General features: G+C 40.3%; 1 protein-coding gene across 2 annotated transcripts in view; it reads left to right on the top strand.

Moving 5' to 3' along the window:
* The window catches only part of kcnt2b (potassium sodium-activated channel subfamily T member 2b), a 177,175-nt gene that overhangs the window by 138,935 nt on the left and 18,706 nt on the right, over window positions 1-19,534 (top strand). For both annotated transcript variants that reach the window (XM_062049865.1, XM_062049864.1), the window contains exons 17-22: window positions 4,257-4,409; window positions 4,474-4,727; window positions 8,845-9,157; window positions 9,220-9,325; window positions 14,601-14,773; window positions 17,143-17,214. In XM_062049865.1, coding sequence (XP_061905849.1) covers window positions 4,257-4,409; window positions 4,474-4,727; window positions 8,845-9,157; window positions 9,220-9,325; window positions 14,601-14,773; window positions 17,143-17,214 — 1,071 coding nt within the window. The remainder of the gene's footprint in view (window positions 1-4,256; window positions 4,410-4,473; window positions 4,728-8,844; window positions 9,158-9,219; window positions 9,326-14,600; window positions 14,774-17,142; window positions 17,215-19,534) is intronic.

Genomic DNA, 19,534 nt, shown 5'->3' with positions numbered 1-19,534 from the left:
TGATTTAGGGTTAGGGTTAGGGTTAGGGTTAGGGTTAGGGTTAGACTTTTCCACGTACTGTACAGGGCAAAAGTTTGGACACACCTTCACATTCAATGTGTTTTCATTATTTTCATGACTATTTACATTGTAGATTGTCACATCAAAACTATGAATTAAGCTTGTGCAGCCCTTTGAAACGCTCCTGATTTAGGGTTAGGGTTGCGTTAGGGTTAGGGTTAGACTTTTCCATGTACAGTACAGGGCAAAAGTTTGGACACACCTTCTCATTCAATGTGTTTTCATTATTTTCATGACTATTTACATTGTAGATTGTCACATCAAAACTATGAATGAAGCTTGTGCAGCCCTTTGAGACGCTCCTGATTTAGGGTTAGGGTTAAGGTTGGGTTAGGGTTAGGGTTAGGGTTAGACTTTTCCACGTACTGTACAGGGCAATAGTTTGGACACAACTTCTCATTCAATGTGTTTTCATTATTTTCATGACTATTTACATTGTAGATTGTCATATCAAAACCATGAATGAAGCTTGTGCAGCCCTTTGAGACGCTCGTGATTTAGGGTTAGGGTTAGGGTTAGGGTTAGGGTTAGACTTTTCCACGTACTGTACAGGGCAAAAGTTTGGACACACCTTCACATTCAATGTGTTTTCATTATTTTCATGACTATTTACATTGTAGATTGTCACATCAAAACTATGAATTAAGCTTGTGCAGCCCTTTGAAACGCTCCTGATTTAGGGTTAGGGTTGGGTTAGGGTTAGGGTTAAACTTTTCCATGTACAGTACAGGGCAAAAGTTTGGACACACCTTCTCATTCAATGTGTTTTCATTATTTTCATGACTATTTACATTGTAGATTGTCACATCAAAACTATGAATGAAGCTTGTGCAGCCCTTTGAGACGCTCCTGATTTAGGGTTAGGGTTAAGGTTGGGTTAGGGTTAGGGTTAGGGTTAGACTTTTCCACGTACTGTACAGGGCAATAGTTTGGACACACCTTCTCATTCAATGTGTTTTCATTATTTTCATGACTATTTACATTGTAGATTGTCATATCAAAACCATGAATGAAGCTTGTGCAGCCCTTTGAGACGCTCGTGATTTAGGGTTAGGGTTAGGGTTAGGGTTAGGGTTAGACTTTTCCACGTACTGTACAGGGCAAAAGTTTGGACACACCTTCTCATTCAATGTGTTTTCATTATTTTCATGACTATTTACATTGTAGATTGTCACATCAAAACTTTGAATGAAGCTTGTGCAGCCCTTTGAGACGCTCCTGATTTAGGGTTAGGGTTAGGTTAGGGTTAGGGTTAGGTTTAGGGTTAGGGTTAGGGTTAGTCTTTTCCATGTACAGTACAGGGCAAAAGTTTGGACACACCTTCTCATTCAATGTGTTTTCATTATTTTCATGACTATTTACATTGTAGATTGTCACATCAAAACTATGAATGAAGCTTGTGCAGCCCTTTGAGACGCTCCTGATTTAGGGTTAGGGTTAGGGTTGGGGTTAGGGTTAGGGTTAGGGTTGGGGTTGGGGTTAGGGTTAGACTTTTCCATGTACAGTACAGGGCAAAAGTTTGGACACACCTTCTCATTCAATGTGTTTTCATTATTTTCATGACTATTTACATTGTAGATTGTCACATCAAAACTGTGAATGAAGCTTGTGCAGCCCTTTGAGACGCTCCTGATTTAGGGTTAGGGTTATGGTTAGGTTTGTGGTTAGGGTTAGGGTTAGACTTTTCCATGTACAGTACAGGGCAAAAGATTGGACACACCTCATTCAATGTGTTTTCATTATTTTCATGACTATATACATTTTAGATTGTCACATCAAAACTATGAATGAAGCTTGTGCAGCCCTTTGAGACGCTCCTGATTTAGGGTTAGGGTTAGGTTAGGGTTAGGGTTGGGGTTGGGGTTGGGGTTAGGGTTAGGGTTAGGGTTAGACTTTTCCATGTACAGTACAGGGCAAAAGTTTGGACACACCTTCACATTCAATGTGTTTTCATTATTTTCATGACTATTTACATTGTAGATTGTCACATCAAAACTATGAATGAAGCTTGTGCAGCCCTTTGAGACGCTCCTGATTTAGGGTTAGGGTTAGGTTTAGAGTTAGGGTTAGGGTTAGGGTTGGGGTTAGGGTTAGGTTTGTGGTTAGGGTTAGGGTTAGGGTTTGGGTTGGGGTTAGGGTTAGACTTTTCCATGTACAGTACAGGGCAAAAGTTTGGACACACCTTCACATTCAATGTGTTTTCATTATTTTAATGACTATTTACATTGTAGATTGTCACATCAAAACTATGAATGAAGCTTGTGCAGCCATTTTGAGATGTTCGGGATTTAGGGCTATATAAATTATATTTGATTAATGATTGATTGACATGTGGAGTTATGTACTTAACAAAAAAAAGGTGAAATAACTGTAAATAGAGGTTTTACTGTATTCAACACTTGCAAATGAGACTCAAAAATATAACAAAGCAATATATAACAAACTAAACAGCACACTTATAAATAGCTCATTGTTACTTCTTAAATTAAAAAATATATATATACTGTATATATATTAAACAGTTAACATATATTAACACACACATAAATACTGACAATTGGCACCGGTATCGATTACCATATCTGAGTTATTGTGTAGAAATATGGGAAATAACTACAAAAGTAAATTTCATTCATTAACGGTGTTACAAAAAAGATGAGTTATAATAATACATCATGTTGGATATAGACAACATACAAACACTTTAATCATTGAATCAAAAATACTGAAATTCCACCACATATTTTTGCACACAAAGCAAACTATAATCTGGTAGCCAACAATTCTTCTCAATAAAAGAGGAGACATATAACCTTAGAGAAAAATGTCATTTAAAACATTTGTACGCACGTACAACACTTAAGACCTTCAGTATGTGGAATTAAATGATGGAAGCAAAGCAATCCAACAATGTACTAATATGATCCACTTCAAGAAACTCTTCACACTTAAACTTTTTACAAAGTACAAAGAAGAAGATAAACATTCTCAACTCAACCCAGTTGGAGAGCATTGGTAGTTTAAATGTGATTGGTGCACATCCCTACTGCTCAGCTTCCACACCCACATTTCCCCCAATGATGTTGGCACATGTATTATTTATTATTTAGCTGAGACAATAATGCATGAGCAATTCAATGATTCCATTTGTGCAAGCTGTAAAGTCACTTTCACACTCCTTACATAAGTCACCCACACTCACTCACACTTTCCTCTTATCACCCCCACGGCCTCCGCATCGGCAGCCGTATATCCGCTGTCCACTTAAGTGTATGTTGGCTCCGACAGGCTGCTTGGGTATGTTCTGATCAGAGTGTGGATCAAGCAGCTCTGACAGGGACGTCATTCTCCATGCCTTGACAGGCTTCTGCTGGTTTTGCTTCAACAGCACAATACTGGTCCTGTAGTTGTAGGAGTTGTCTCAAAACCTCATCAGGAGTGTCGACAAAAGCCGAAAATGGCAGAAATGTTATATTTTTCGAGAAAAAAATTTGCTAAAATGTCATAAGGGGGGACCTTTACACAAAAATTTTAAAAACGGTTTTGCTTCAACAACACAATACTGGTCCTGTAGTTGTAGGAGATGTCTGAAAACCTCATCAGGAGTGTCGACAAAACCCAAAAATGGCAGAAAATGCATATTTTTCTAAAACTTTTTTTTTCGCTAAAATGTCATTAGGGGGGACCCTTACAAAAAAAATTAAAAAAAATGGACCCAAAAAAGGGACAAGCGGTAGAAAATGGATGGATGGATGGGTTTTGCTTCAACAACACAATACTGGTCCTGTAGTTGTAGGAGATGTCTCAAAACCTCATCAGGAGTGTCGACAAAACCCAAAAATGGCAGAAATTTTATATTTTTCGGGGGAAAAAATTGCTTAAAATGACATAAACCCGAAAATGGCAGAAAATGCATATTTTTCTAAAACTTTTTTTCGCTAAAATGTCATAAGGGGGGACCCTTACACAAAAATTAAAAAAACAGTTTTGCTTCAACAACACAATACTGGTCCTGTAGTTGTAGGAGATGTCTCAAAACCTCATCAGGAGTGTCGACAAAAGCTAAAAATGGCAGAAATGTTATATATTTCTTTATAATATTTTGCTAAAATGTCGTAAGGGGGGACCCTTGGTGTTGGATGATTGAAAAAGTAAAATTGTACACAAAATTTAAAAAATCTCAATTGATCTTCCAGGGAAGGTGGCGCCTGTGCTGCGGACCAATGGCATCGAACCTATCGCCGGTGCTCAGCCAACGAGGTGCACCACATCCGCCTGGAGGAGAGCAAGTTCTTTGGGGAGTACCAGGGCAAGAGTTTCACCTTCGCCTCCTTCCACGCTCACAAGAAGTAAGTCCTACCTAAAAACACAGGGATGCAGCCCGGCTATGAACTCTGGTCTCCGTGGCAACAGGTATGGAGTTTGTCTGATCGGAGTACGCAGGCTGGACACCAGCAACATCCTGCTGAACCCCGGGCCCTGTCACATCATGGGGGCCTCTGACATCTGCTTCTACATCAACATCTCCAAAGAGGAGAACTCTGCATTTGTCCGGGGCCAGAGGGAGCCGTCATGGGGCAGCGCTGGGGGCCACACCAGGGGGGTCCAGCCCACCATTTACCACGGACTCACCCGCCTACCAGTGCACAGCATCATCGCCAGCATGGGTCAGTGAGGCCACACACACTTAATCAATCAGTCAATGTTTACTTATACAGCCCTAAATCACCAATGTCTCAAAGGGCTGCACAACGACATCCTGGCTCAGATCCCACATCAGGGCAAGAATTGTAACTAATTAGATGGCCATAGTAACTAATTACATTAGATGACCATAGTAACTCATTAGATGACCATAGCAACTCATTAGATGACCATAGTAACTAATTACATTAGATGACCATAGTAACTCATTAGATGACCATAGTAACTAATTACATTACCAAAGTAACTAATTAGATTACCATAGTAGCTAATTAGATGACAATAGTAGCTAATTATATTACCATAATAACTAATTAGACTACCATAGTAACTAATTAGATGACCATAGTAACTAATTAGATGACCATAGTAACTAATTACATGACCATAGTAATTTAGATGTCATTTGTAACTAATTAGATGACCATAGTAACTAATTAGATGACCATAGTAACTAATTAGATGTCCTTTGTAACTAATTAGATGACCATAGTAACTAATTAGATGTCCTTTGTAACTAATTACATGACCATAGTAACTCATTAGATGACCATAGTAACTAATTAGATGACCATAGTAACTAATTTGTTTACCATAGTAACTAATTAGATGACCATAGTAATTTAGATGTCATTTGTAACTAATTAGATGACCATAGTAACTAATTAGATGACCATAGTAACTAATTAGATGTCCTTTGTAACTAATTAGATGACCATAGTAACTCATTAGATGACCATATTAACTAATTAGATGAGCATAGTAACTAATTAAATGACCATAGTAACTAATTAGGTTATCATAGTAACTAATTAGATGAGCATAGTAACTAATTAGATGACCATAGTAACTAATTAGGTTACCATAGTAACTCATTAGATGAGCATAGTAACTAATTAAATGAGCATAGTAACTAATTAGATAAGCATAGTAACTAATTAGATGAGCATATTAACTAATTAGATGAGCATAGTAACTAATTAGATGACCATAGTAACTAATTAGATGAGCATAGTAACTAATTAGATGAGCATGGTAACTAATTAAATGACCATAGTAACTAATTAGATGAGCATAATAACAAATTAGATGAGCATAGTAATTAATTATATGACCATAGTAACTAATTAGATGACCATAGTAACTAATTAGATGAGCATAGTAACTAATTAGATGAGCATAGTAACTAATTAGATGACCATAGTAACTAGTTAGATGACCATAGTAACTAATTAGATGAGCATAGTAACTAATTAGATGACCATAGTAACTAATTAGATGAGCATAGTAACTAATTAGATGACCATAGTAACTAATTAGATGACCATAGTAACTAGTTAGATGACCATAGTAACTAATTAGATGAGCATAGTAACTAATTAGATGACCATAGTAACTAGTTAGATGACCATAGTAACTAATTAGATGAGCATAGTAACTAATTAGATGAGCATAGTAACTCGTTAGATGAGCATAGTAACTAATTAGATGACATAGTAACTAATTAGATGACATAGTAACTAATTAGATGATGCAGATTCCAAGCATGTAAAGACTTAGTATAGTTGAAGGTGATTATAAAACATGAGTGACATCATAATGGCAGCTACACTTTAGTGAAGTGAAGTGAAGTGAATTATATTTATATAGCGCTTTTCTCTAGTGACTCAAAGCGCTTTACATAGTGAAAACCCAATATCTAAGTTACATTTAAACCAGTGTGGGTGGCACTGAGAGCAGGTGGGTAAAGTGTCTTGCCCAAGGACACAACGGCAGTGACTAGGATGGCGGAAGCGGGGATCGAACCTGCAACCCTCAGGTTGATGGCACGGCCACTCTACCAACCGAGCTATACCGCCCAACATCTTAAACATCTAAACAGTTATTAGGGAATGTCCGGCGGGCCAGATTGAAAAGTTTAACGGGCCGCATGTGGCCCCCGGGTCTTAATATGACCAGGTCTGCCTTAAGTGCAATATACCACTGAGCTTTGGTGTCCCGGGTCTTAATATGACCAGGTCTGTTCTAAGTGCAATATACCACTGAGCTTTGGTGTCCCTGGTCTTAATATGACCAGGTCTGCCTTAAGTGCAATATACCACTGAGCTTTGGCCCCCGGGTCTTAATATGACCAGGTCTGCCTTAAGTGCAATATACCACTGAGCTTTGGCCCCCGGGTCTTAATATGACCAGGTCTGCCTTAAGTGCAATATACCACTGAGCTTTGGTGTCCCGGGTCTTAATATGACCAGGTCTGCCCTAAGTGCAATATACCACTGAGCTTTGGTGTCCCTGGTCTTAATATGACCAGGTCTGCCTTAAGTGCAATATACCACTGAGCTTTGGTGTCCCTGGTCTTAATATGACCAGGTCTGCCTTAAGTGCAATATACCAGTGAGCTTTGGTGTCCCTGGTCTTAATATGACAAGGTCTGCCTTAAATAGTTAATAGTTAATAATTCTATTAAATCGGGCAATTTCCCGAAGGCTTTCAAAACTGCAGTCATTAAACCTCTTCTAAAAAAGCAGAGCCTAGATGCCTCTGTTATCAACAACTACAGACCAATTTCAAATCTACCATTCATAAGTAAAATAATTGAGAAAGTTGTCCTCCAACAACTAAATCACTTCTTGGCTTCTACTGGCTGCCACAACAACTTCCAGTCAGGATTTCGACCTCTTCATAGCACAGAGACGGCCCTTCTTAAAGTTATAAATGACATCCGTCTAAACACAGACTCTGGCAAAACTTCAGTATTAATGCTTTTGGACCTCAGTGCTGCATTTGACACTGTCGACCACTCAATACTTTTGGACAGGTTGGAAAACTGGGTGGGGATCTCAGGCACAGTTTTAAGCTGGTTCAAGTCATATCTACAAGATAGGAACTATTTTGTTTCCATTGGTGACTTTGTATCAGAACCAACCAACGTAACGTGTGGAGTCCCCCAAGGTTCAATCTTGGGGCCGACTTTATTTAACATCTATATGCTCCCACTAGGACAAATCATGCAAAATAATAACATTGACCATCATTGCTATGCCGATGACACCCAAATCTATGTAGCGCTATCACCAAATGACTATCGCCCCATAGATCTTCTGTGCCAGTGCATTGAGCAAGTCAAACACTGGATGTGCCAAAATTTCCTACAACTAAATGAAGATAAAACTGAGATAATTGTTTTTGGTGCTAAAAAAGAAAGGTTTAAAGTCATCCAACACCTTCAATCACTGTCCCTGAAAACCTCAAATAAAGCCAGAAATCTTGGGGTTATTTTAGATTCTGATTTACATTTCGACAGTCACATCAAATCAGTAACAAAATCGGCCTACTATCACCTCAAAAATGTAAAAAGACTTAGAGGGCTCATGTCAGCTCAAGACTTAGAAAAACTTGTACATGCCTTTATTACCAGTAGGCTAGACTATTGTAATGGTCTCCTTGCAGGTCTTCCCAAAAAAACTGTCAGGCAGCTACAGCTTGTTCAGAACGCTGCTGCTAGAGTTCTAACAAAGACCAAAAAATGTGAGCACATTACACCAATTCTTAAATCCTTACATTGGCTCCCTGTACATCAGAGAATAGATTTCAAAATCCTCCTGCTCACATATAAATCACTACATGGTCTAGGGCCCAAGTATATCACTGATATGCTCCCACTATATACGCCCTCTAGATCACTAAGATCTTCTGAGACCAATCTGTTAGCGGTTCCAAGAGTAAACTCAAATCAAGGGAGATCATCATTCAGTCACTATGCAACACATAGCTGGAATAAACTTCCTGAAGATGTCAGACTCTCCCCAACTCTCACTACTTTTAAAACTAGACTGAAGACTTTTATGTTCACCTTAGCTTTCAGCTAAATCTTTTAATCTTTTAACTTTTAACGTCTGCACTGTTTTTATTTTTATTGTCTGCATTTTAATTTTGCTTTTATTTTCTTTCATTTCACTTTGTTGTCTGTGAAGCACTTTGAGTCTGCCTTGTGTATGAAAAGCGCTATACAAATAAAGTTGCCTTGCCTTGCCTTGCCTTAAGTGCAATATACCAGTGAGCTCTGGTGTCCCTTGTTAGGCACAGTGGCAATCGACCTGCAGGATTCCAGCGACAGCAGCCCAGAAGGTCCAGAGCCGGGGAGCACGGGGCCCGGCAGCCGGAGCAGCTCCAGGACGGAGATGAGCGGCCCCAACACTCTGGCCTTGCCTGCGCCGGCGGACTCGGCCGAGGAGCGACGGCACAGCATCGCACCCGTCCTGGAGCTGGTGGACGGCGTCAGCAACCCCACTTTTGACCTCCTGGGGGACCAGTCGGAGGACGAGGGAGGAGAAGAGAGCAGAGATAATGGCGACAAAGATGAGAGCGCCCACTGGTGGGGCAGACACTGCGAGTGAGTACTTTGAAGGTGCACTTTAGACGTGGTCCAAGGGTAACTGTGAGCGTGTGCTGCAGGTGGGTGAAGGGCTACCCGCTCAACTCTCCATACATCGGTAGCTCTCCTGCCCTTTGCCACCTTCTGCAAGAAAAGATGCCTTTTTGCTGCCTGCGCATGGACAAGGTAAGCACTTGGAACCGTTGGCCGTCCTCTGGCTCATTGGATTCCACACTCTCTCCTTTTTCTATTGTGGATCACGGATTTGTATTTTAAACCACCTGGAATACTATATCCTCTTGAAAATGAGAGTCGAGAACGCGAAATGGACATTTACCGTGACTTTTATCTCCACGACAATACATCGGCGAAGCTAACGTGATAGCATCGAGCTCAAATGAAGATATAAACAAAATAAATAAACCCCTGACTGGAAGGATAGACTATAAATCAACAATACTATTAAACCATGGACATGTAACTACACGGTTAATAATTCCCAGCCTGGCAAAGCTTAACAATGCTGTTGCTAACGACGCCATTGAAGCTAACTTAGCTACGGGGCCTCACAGAGCTATGATAAAAACATTAGCTATCCACCTACGCCAGCCCTCATCTGCTCATCAACACCCGTGCTCACCTACGTTCCAGCGATCGACGGAGCAACGAAGGACTTCACCCGATCATCCGTGCGGCCGGCGGCTAGCATCGGATAGCGCGTCTGCTATCCAAGTCAAAGTCCTCCTGGTTGTGTTGCTGCAGCCTGCCGCTAATACACCGATCTCACCTACAACTTTCTTCTTCGCAGTCTCCATTGTTCATTAAACAAATTGCAAAAGATTCACCAACACAGATGTCCAGAATACTGTGGAATTATGAGATGAAAACAGAGCTTTTTTGTATTGGATTCAATGTGTCCGAATACTTCCATTTCAACCATTGACGTCACGCGCATACGTCATCATACATAGACCTTTTCAAGCGGAAGTTTAGCGGGAAATTTAAAATGTCACTTTATAAGTTAACCCGGCCGTATTGGCATGTGTTGCAATGTTAAGATTTCATCATTGATATATAAACTATCAGACTGCGTGGTCGCTAGTAGTGGCTTTCAGTAGGCCTTTAAAGATCGTCTAAAGTTTGCTGCTGATCACATGGACAAAGATAAGACCTTCTGGAGGAAAGTTCTGTGGTCAGATGAAACAAAAATGGAGCTGTTTGGCCACAATACCCAGCAATATGTTTGGAGGAGAAAAGGTGAGGCCTTTAATCCCAGGAACACCATGCCTACCGTCAAGCATGGTGGTGGTAGTTTTATGCTCTGGGCCTGTTTTGCTGCCAATGGAACTGCTGCTTTACAGAGAGTAAATGGAGGATTAGCTCCAAATTCTTCAGGACAAGCTAAAATCATCAGCCCGGAGGTTGGGTCTTGGGCGCAGTTGGGTGTTCCAACAGGACAATGACCCCAAACACACCTCAAAAGTGGTAAAGGAATGGCTAAATCAGGCTAGAATGAAGGTTTTAGAATGGCCTTCCCAAAGTCCTGACTTAAAGGTGTGGACAATGCTGAAGACAAAAAAGTCATATGTCCACTGATGTTTAAAAACTCTACAGTTTAAATCTATTTCTTGTTTCCCCAACAACTTTTACTGTGAAAGTTACTGACTGTGCAGTCCAAAATGGCGGACGACTGGCGTAAACACTCCACAACATATAATAAATACATAGAGCAATATTGCCCCCTCGTGGAACTGTGCCGTCACAACTCCCTCCTCCAACCCCATAACAGTCCTGACTTAAACGTGTGGACAATGCTGAAGAAACAAGTCCATGTCAGAAAAGCAACACATTTAGCTGAACTGCAGCAATTTTGTGGTCAAAAATTCAAGCAGAAGCTTGTGGACAATGACCCCAAACACACCTCAAAAGTGGTAAAGGAATGGCTAAATCAGGCTAGACTGAAGGTTTTAGAATGGCCTTCCCAAAGTCCTGACTTAAAGGTGTGGACAATGCTGAAGAAATAAGTTAATGCCAGGAAAAGCAACACATTTAGCTGAACTGCACCAATTTTGTCAAGAGGAGTGGTCAAGTGGTCAAGCAGAAGCTTGTGGATGGCTCCCAAAAGCGCCTTATTGCAGGTCAACTTGCCAAGGGACATTGACAAAGTATTTAAATGGTTGGAATCTGCGCTTTTGGATGATATACCAGTTACTATGGGCATGTAATTAGTTACTATAGTAATCTAATTAGTTACTATGGTCATCTAATTAGTTACTATGGACATGTAATTAGTTACTATGGTAATCTAATTAGTTACCATGGTCATGTAATTAGTTACTATGGTAATCTAATTAGTTACTATGGTCATCTAATTAGTTACTATGGTCATGTAATTAGTTACTATGGTAATCTAATTAGTTACTATGGTCATCTAATTAGTTACTATGGTCATGTAATTAGTTACTATGGTAATCTAATTAGTTACTATGGTCATGTAATTAGTTACTATGGTCATGTAATTAGTTACTATGGTAATCTAATTAGTTACTAGGGTCATGTAATTAGTTACTATGGTCATGTAATTAGTTACTATGGTCATCTAATTAGTTACTAGGGTCATGTAATTAGTTACTATGGTAATCTAATTAGTTACTATGGTCATCTAATTAGTTACTATGGTCATGTAATTAGTTGCTATGGTAATCTAATTAGTTACTATGGTCATGTAATTAGTTACTATGGTAATCTAATTAGTTACTATGGTCATGTAATTAGTTACTATGGTCATGTAATTAGTTACTATGGTAATCTAATTAGTTACTATGGTCATGTAATTAGTTACTATGGTCATCTAATTAGTTACTATGGTCATCTAATTAGTTACTATGGTCATGTAATTAGTTACTATGGTAATCTAATTAGTTACTATGGTCATGTAATTAGTTACTATGGTCATCTAATTAGTTACTATGGTCATGTAATTAGTTACTATGGTCATCTAATTGGTTACTATGGTCATGTAATTAGTTACTATGGTAATCTAATTAGTTACTATGGTCATGTAATTAGTTACTATGGTCATCTAATTAGTTACTATGGTCATCTAATTAGTTACTATGGTCATGTAATTAGTTACTATGGTCATGTAATTAGTTACTATGGTAATCTACGTCACAGCAGCTCAGACGAGGCACCGAGCAGTGTGGGCGGGAAGCGTTTCCACAGACGTGGAAGGAGATTTTCACAACAAAGTTCTAAAGCTTAGTGATATATCAGACTGTAGGTGTGTTTATTTTGTACCCTTCACGTTCATACTTCACCGTTTGTTGCATTTTTGTCGCGTTTCACTCGATTGTAAAATATGTGGATGGAAAGGGGGTGTGACGTTCATATTTTGTCAATATTCAGTGTTTTATCCTTCATAGAAAAATGTAAAATGCCAGTACGTTTTTCCGTACGTTATGTAGCTACGTATGTTAGCTACTTCTCTTTGTTTATAATGTCTATTTTCTATTTCCTGCTGGACCTATTCTCCATTTTATGCTGCTGCTGTCGTATAGACTGTATATACTGTAATATTGTACATGGTCATTGGTTTATATTGTATATATGTTATAGACATAATATAATATATCTGTATATAAATTACTCTGTACACATATTATGTATATATTCGTATATATGTTAAAAAATTTTTTTGGTTGTTTTTTTTGGCTATATTAGTCTATTTATACCTGCATTGTCCTTTCCATCATTGTAACTGAGCTACTGTGTTGAACAATTTCCCTTGCGGATCATTAAAGTTTGTCTAAGTCTAAGTCTAAAGGCGGTCTGTCATAACGTTTTTAGCATTCAATCAGACATTATTGTGAGGTTTTGTATTAGTGTTCCTAAGACTAGATATACCGGCCCCCAGACACATTTTTTTCCTCTAAATGTGGCCCCCCGAGTCAAAATAATTGCCCAGGCATGTTCTAGCCTGATTCAGCCATTCCTTTACCACTTTTGAGGTGTGTTTGGGGTCATTGTCCTGTTGGAACACCCAACTGCGCCCAAGACCCAACCTCCGGGCTGATGATTTTAGCTTGTCCTGAACACTTTGGAGCTAATCCTCCATTTACTCTCTGTAAAGCAGCAGTTCCATTGGCAGCAAAAAAGGCCCAGAGCATAATACTACCACCACCATGCTTGACGGTAGGAATTGTGTTCCTGGGATTAAAGGCCTCACCTTTTCTCTTCCATAACATATCGCTGGGTATTGTGGCCAAACAGCTCCATTTTTGTTTTGGCCTTCCCAAAGTCCTGACTTAAAGGTGTGGACAATGCTGAAGAAACAAGTCCATGTCAGAAAAGCAACACGTTTAGCTGAACTGCAGCAATTTAGTGGTCAAGTGGTCAAGCAGAAGCTTGTGGATGGCTACCAAAAGCGCCTTATTGCAGGTCAACTTGCCAAGGGACATGTAAGCAAATATTAACATTGCTGTATGTATACTTTTGACTAGTAGAGCCATAATAAATTCATAAAAGAAGCAAACTTCATGAATGTTTTTTTGTGAGCAACAAGTATGTGCTCCAATCACTACATCACAAAAATATAAGAAATGATTGTAAACTCCAGACAGCCATGACATGATGTTCTTTACAAGTGTATGTTGTCAGGTTCAAGCACTGATGACATCTATTAAACAGACAAGAAGCAAGGAATCATGCAGAGGCAGAGTTCAATTTAGCTCATGAGGAGAACGCATGGAGCCGCGCACACTTAGTCACAGTCTCGCCCTACGCTCTAAGGTTCAGCTCCCGCGTCCCTCTATTTATTCAGGAGTTCCACAGTCGACATCACTGAGGCCGCCTCTAAAAGGAGTGGTCACATATATCATGCAAAGACTTAGACTTAGACTTAGACAAACTTTAATGATCTACAAGGGAAATTGTTCAACACAGTAGCTCAGTTACAATGATGGAAAGGGCAATGCAGGTATAAATAGACTAATATAGCTATAAAAAAAAATCTAACATATATACGAATATATACATAATAAGCAGGTCCAGGACGCACAATACGTGACGGAATGTGCTGGGGGCCTTGTGATTTCGCCTTGTCCCCGCTTCGTCTGCGTGTTGTCATCTTATCTTCGTTGAGGTCCTTGACGTCTCTGCTTCGTCTGCGTGCTGTCGTCTTATCTTCGTTGAGGTCGTTGAAGTCCTTGGCTGTTAGCGGGCTAAAACAAAGACAACATCTGTGGCTGAGGCCACCCCTCAGACAAGAAGTTTTGTCCTTGCATAGATTAGAAAAGTCTAACTTGAGCACAATAGCTAATAACTAAAGCAATGGATTTTAAGCATACTAAAGTGATAATATATACATAATTATTCTAACAATGTACACTTTTAAACCACAACTGTACATGGTAAATCCGATGGTGATAGTCCAAGTGTGGTATTCCTCCTCCTCCACCAGGCTTGTCACCACATCCCGCTGGAGGACGCCCGCTCTTACGGCTTCAAGAACAAGCTGATCATCGTGTCGGCTGAAAGTGCGGGCAACGGCCTTTACAACTTCATCGTGCCTCTGCGGGCGTACTACCGGCCCAGGAAGGAGCTGAACCCCATCGTGCTGCTGCTGGAGAGCATGTGAGTCAACACCTTTCTTTTTTTTATTTGGCAAATTTGGTAAGCAGAGGCGTGCGTCATGCTGCTCACAACTGCTGCTGAGGGCGTAACATCGCACCATAAATCTCAGCTCGGGTGGGGAAACTGCTTCCTGTTCTCCAGTGGGGGCATAACTGAGCTATTTTGGGCCTCGGAGAAGATGATTTGTGAAATGCTGGACACTTTGGGGCCGTGCAATAAAAATGCTGATGAGCTAGCAGAGGAGCTAGGAGCTAGCATAACAAACACTGAGGTGTTTTTATGCAGGATTAATTTGTGGCATATTAAATATAAGCCTGGTTGTGTTGTGGCTAATAGAGTATATATATGTCTTGTGTTTATTTACTGTTGTAGTCATTCCCAGCTGAATATCAGGTCACCCCCGGCTCTCACAGCATCTTCCCTATCTGAATAGCTTCAACTCCCCACTAGTCCTTCACTTGCACTTTCCTCATCCACAAATCTTTCATCCTCGCTCAAATTAATGGGGAAATTGTCGCTTTCTCGGTCCGAATCTCTCTCACTTCATGCGGCCATCATTGTAAACAATAGGGAACTTTGCGTATATGTTCAACTGACTACGTCACGCTACTTCCGGTAGGGGCAAGCCTTTTTTTTATCAGATACCAAAAGTTGCGATCTTTATCGTCGTTGTTCTATACTAAATCCTTTCAGCAAAAATATGGCAATATCGCAAAATGATCAAGTATGACACATAGAATAGATCTGCTATCCCCGCTTAAATAAAAAAAAATCATTTCAGTAGGCCTTTAAGCTGCTGGTCACTCCCAAGTTCTTGTTATGGCACATAAGCTGAAGTTTAAATTGATCGCCAGGCAGTAGTTGGTATTTTGTGGTTTATTCTCAGAGCTTTGAAGACAATAAACATGAGACCAATCCAGTACAGAAGCGTTCCCTAGCCCAGCCAAGATCGATCTTCTCCCAAACCCACGGAAGTGCTGTGTTCTTCCCTCCGTCCCTCGCTCCCACCCCCCCAGAGACGCTCCGTTCCACCCCCCTCCTCCCCACCTGCTGTCTGCCAGCCCAGCACCGCTTTGTGCCATTATCTCAGGAATGTTATGGGAGTCTCAACAGAGACAAAATTCTCTCAGCAAGGACACTCTAATGCCAGCACTTTGTACCAGACGAAACATTAGCTGAAGAAAATATGACTATAGGAGATACAAAAGAAGTAACACTTAAATATGGACACATGCAAAAGATCTGGTTCCGTCACCAGCCATCCAAATGATGAGAATCAGGTGTCCTAATCACTTGGCCCGGTGTATCAAATCAAGCACTTAGGCATGGAGACTGTTTCTACAAACATTTGTGAAAGAATGGGCCGCTTTCAATGATTTCCAGCGTGGAACTGTCATAGGATGCCACCTGTGCAACAAATCCAGTCCTGAAATGTCCTCGCTCCTAAATATTCCAATGTCAACTTTATCATAAGAAAAGTGAAGAGTTTGGGGAACAACAGCAACTCAGCCACCAAGTGGTAGGTCAGGTAAACTGACAGAGAGGTCAGCATAGTGCAAAGACTTTCTGCACAGTCACTTGCTACAGAGCTCCAAACTTCATGTCACCGTCCAATTAGCCCACGTACAGTACGCAGAGAGCTTCATGGAATGGCTTTCCATGGCCGGGCAGCTGCATCTAAGCCATACATCACCAAGTCCAATGCAAAGCGTGGGATGCAGTGGTGTAAAGGACATCACCACTGGACTCTAGAGCAGTGGAGACGCCTTCTCTGGAGGGGGGGGGGGTAGGATATGGACATCAAGTAGTGGACATAGAGAGAGAGAGAGAGAGAGAGAGAGAGAGAGAGAGAGAGAGAGAGAGAGAGAGAGAGAGAGAGAGAGAGAGAGAGAGATCAGAAGGTATAAGAAAAAGTATCTGCATTTGATTGTTTACATTTGATTATTAGCAATCCGGGGAGGGTGTTAGTTTAGGGTTGTAGCTGCCTGGTGTGGCTTCATAGCTTACCAAAGTCCTACTAAAAACATTTTGACCGATTTTTGAGCGCCGTGTGTAATGTTCTATATTCTCAATGGAACCTATAAACTGTTGGTGTTGTTTACTTCAGTCATATTGCAGTCTACACCTATCTCTTATGTGTGACTGCCATCTACTGGTCACACTTATCATTACACCATGTACCAAATAAAATAGCTCCGAGGTCGGCGAGCACAACCAAAATTATTCCGTACATTAGTGCGCCTTATAGTCCGAAAAATACGGTATATAGAAAAAAGTGTTATATATCTAATCAAATCCAGTATTATTATGAATGTGTTGAATTGAAAGGGTTGGCATGTTTAAAATATGAACTGTTTTGATCAATGCAGACCCGAGGCAGACTTCCTGGAAGCAATCTGCTGGTTCCCGATGGTTTTCTACACAGTGGGCTCCATGGACAAGTAAGTCAGGTCAAAGGTCCTTGCATATTTCATGTCTCACCGCAATAAGCCTAGAATCATCTACTATACCAGGGGTCGGCAACCTTTACCACTCAAAGAGCCATTTTGGCAAGTTTCACAAATTAAAGAAAGTAATGGGAGCCACAAAAAGAATTTAAAATGAAAAACACCGCATACAAAGCTTTAATGCTTTGTGCTATGTTAACCAGGGGTCTCCGACACACGTACCGGCACGCACTTTAATGTGGAAATTTGGTGTTAGTGCAGCCCACGAGTTTTGAATGAATGGCGCTTGATAGCATCATACTTGCCAACCCTCTCATTTTTCCCGGGAGACTCCCGAATATCAGAGCGTGATGACACTGCATTTGGCGCCCTCTACAGTCTGCCCTAACAGTGTACCTGCTCGACCACACGTAGAATGCAATTTCAGCTTGCTCACATAAGTGACAGCAAGGCTACTACTTCAGCAGCCACACATCTTACACTGACGGTACCAATACCCAGAATCCCATGCAGCCCTAACTCTTCCGCTCAACCAGCGCACGGAGAGGGGGGGGGGGGGGGGGGGGGTTGATGTGTGGGGGGATTTGGTGGTAGCGGGGGTGTATAATGTAGACCGGAAGAGTTAGGGCTGCATGGGATTCTGGGTAATGGTTGTGTTGTGTTTATGTTGTGTTACGGTGGGATGTTCTCCAGAAATGTGTTTTTCATTCTTTTTTGGTGTGGGTTCACAGTGTGGCGCATATTTGTAACGTAACAATGTTAAAGTTGTTTGATACGGCTACCGTCAGTGTAAGCTGTGTGGCTGATGACTAAGTATGCTTTGCTGTCTCCTGTGTGTGCAAGTAATAACATCATGCAACATGTGGCTGGACTGGCACGCTGTATGTAAATGCTATAAAGGACAATTACTGCAGTGCAATTAGGGCACACCCTTTATTTAGTAATTAGAGTGTAAATAGGATTATTGTTTCCCTGGTAGTAATCTATGAGAGACACTGAGATCCATAATTCTCCTGGGAAAATCGGGGGAGTCGGCACGTATGTAGCTGAGCCGCATCAGAGTGGTCAAGGAGCCGCATGCGGCTCCGGAGCCGCGGGTTGCCGACCCCTGTACTATACAGTATATGGCAGTGGTCCCCAACCTTTTTGTAGCTGCGGACCGGTCAACTCTTGAAAATGTGTCCCACGGACCGGTGGGGGGGGGGGGGGGGGGGGGGGTATGTAAAAAAAAAAAAAAAAAAAAAAATTTTTTTTTTTTTTTTTTTTACATAAATAAATACAATCATGTGTGCTTACGGACTGTATCCCTGCAGACTGTATTGATCTATGTTGATATATAATGTATATATTGTGTTTTTTATGTTGATTTCATAAAAAAAAAAAAAAATTTTTTTTTTTTTTTTTTTTACATAAATAAATACAATCATGTGTGCTTACGGACTGTATCCCTGCAGACTGTATTGATCTATATTGATATAGAATGTATATATTGTGTTTTTTATGTTGATTTCATAAAAAAAATAAAATAAAATAAAAACATTTTTTTTAAATTTTTTTTATTTCTTGTGCACCAATCGGTCCGCAGACCGGTACCGGGCCGCGGCCCGGTGGTTGGGGACCACTGGTATATGGCACATGGCAGCATTTATATGACAGATAGGGACGCCTGTGAGAAAAATAATGGCATTTATATGACAGACAGAGTCAAATAGTGGTACCTCATATGTGGTGGTAAGTGGTGCCTGTGGGTTGCACGACATAGACAAGTGGTTCTCACACATTTTTCACAAAGTACCACCTTAATGACCAACATTAAAATACTGTAGCGTAGTAGGCCTACATGTTCATAAAAAAACAAGGCAGAGCTTTTATTTAAATATATTTAAAGTATATTTATGGAGAGAATGCCAAGAGTGTGCGAAAAAGTAATCGGAGCCAAGGGTGGCTATTTTGAAGAAACTAGAATATAAAACATGTTTTCAGTTATTTCACCTTTTTTTGTGAAGTATATAACTCCACATGTGTTCATTCGTAGTTTAGATGTGACAATCTACAATGTAAATAGTCATGAAAATAAAGAAAACACATTGAATGAGGAGAAGGTGTGTCCAAACTATTGGCCTGTACTGTATGTCTGCAGCTAAATTATGAGTTTTCGTAACCTGATTTGAAATTGTTCTATTATCGTTTCTGTGCAAAATTATATATGGTGATATATAATAATAATAATTGATCATAAATTATGTTGGAAACCGCATATTGAATATATAAAGGGAAAAATATCCAAATCCATTGCTATTCTTTATAAAGTAAA

Source organism: Entelurus aequoreus, linkage group LG06, assembly GCF_033978785.1.
Source record: "Entelurus aequoreus isolate RoL-2023_Sb linkage group LG06, RoL_Eaeq_v1.1, whole genome shotgun sequence".
Classification (NCBI taxonomy): domain Eukaryota; kingdom Metazoa; phylum Chordata; class Actinopteri; order Syngnathiformes; family Syngnathidae; genus Entelurus; species Entelurus aequoreus.
This window is presented reverse-complemented; position numbering and strand designations above follow the sequence as displayed.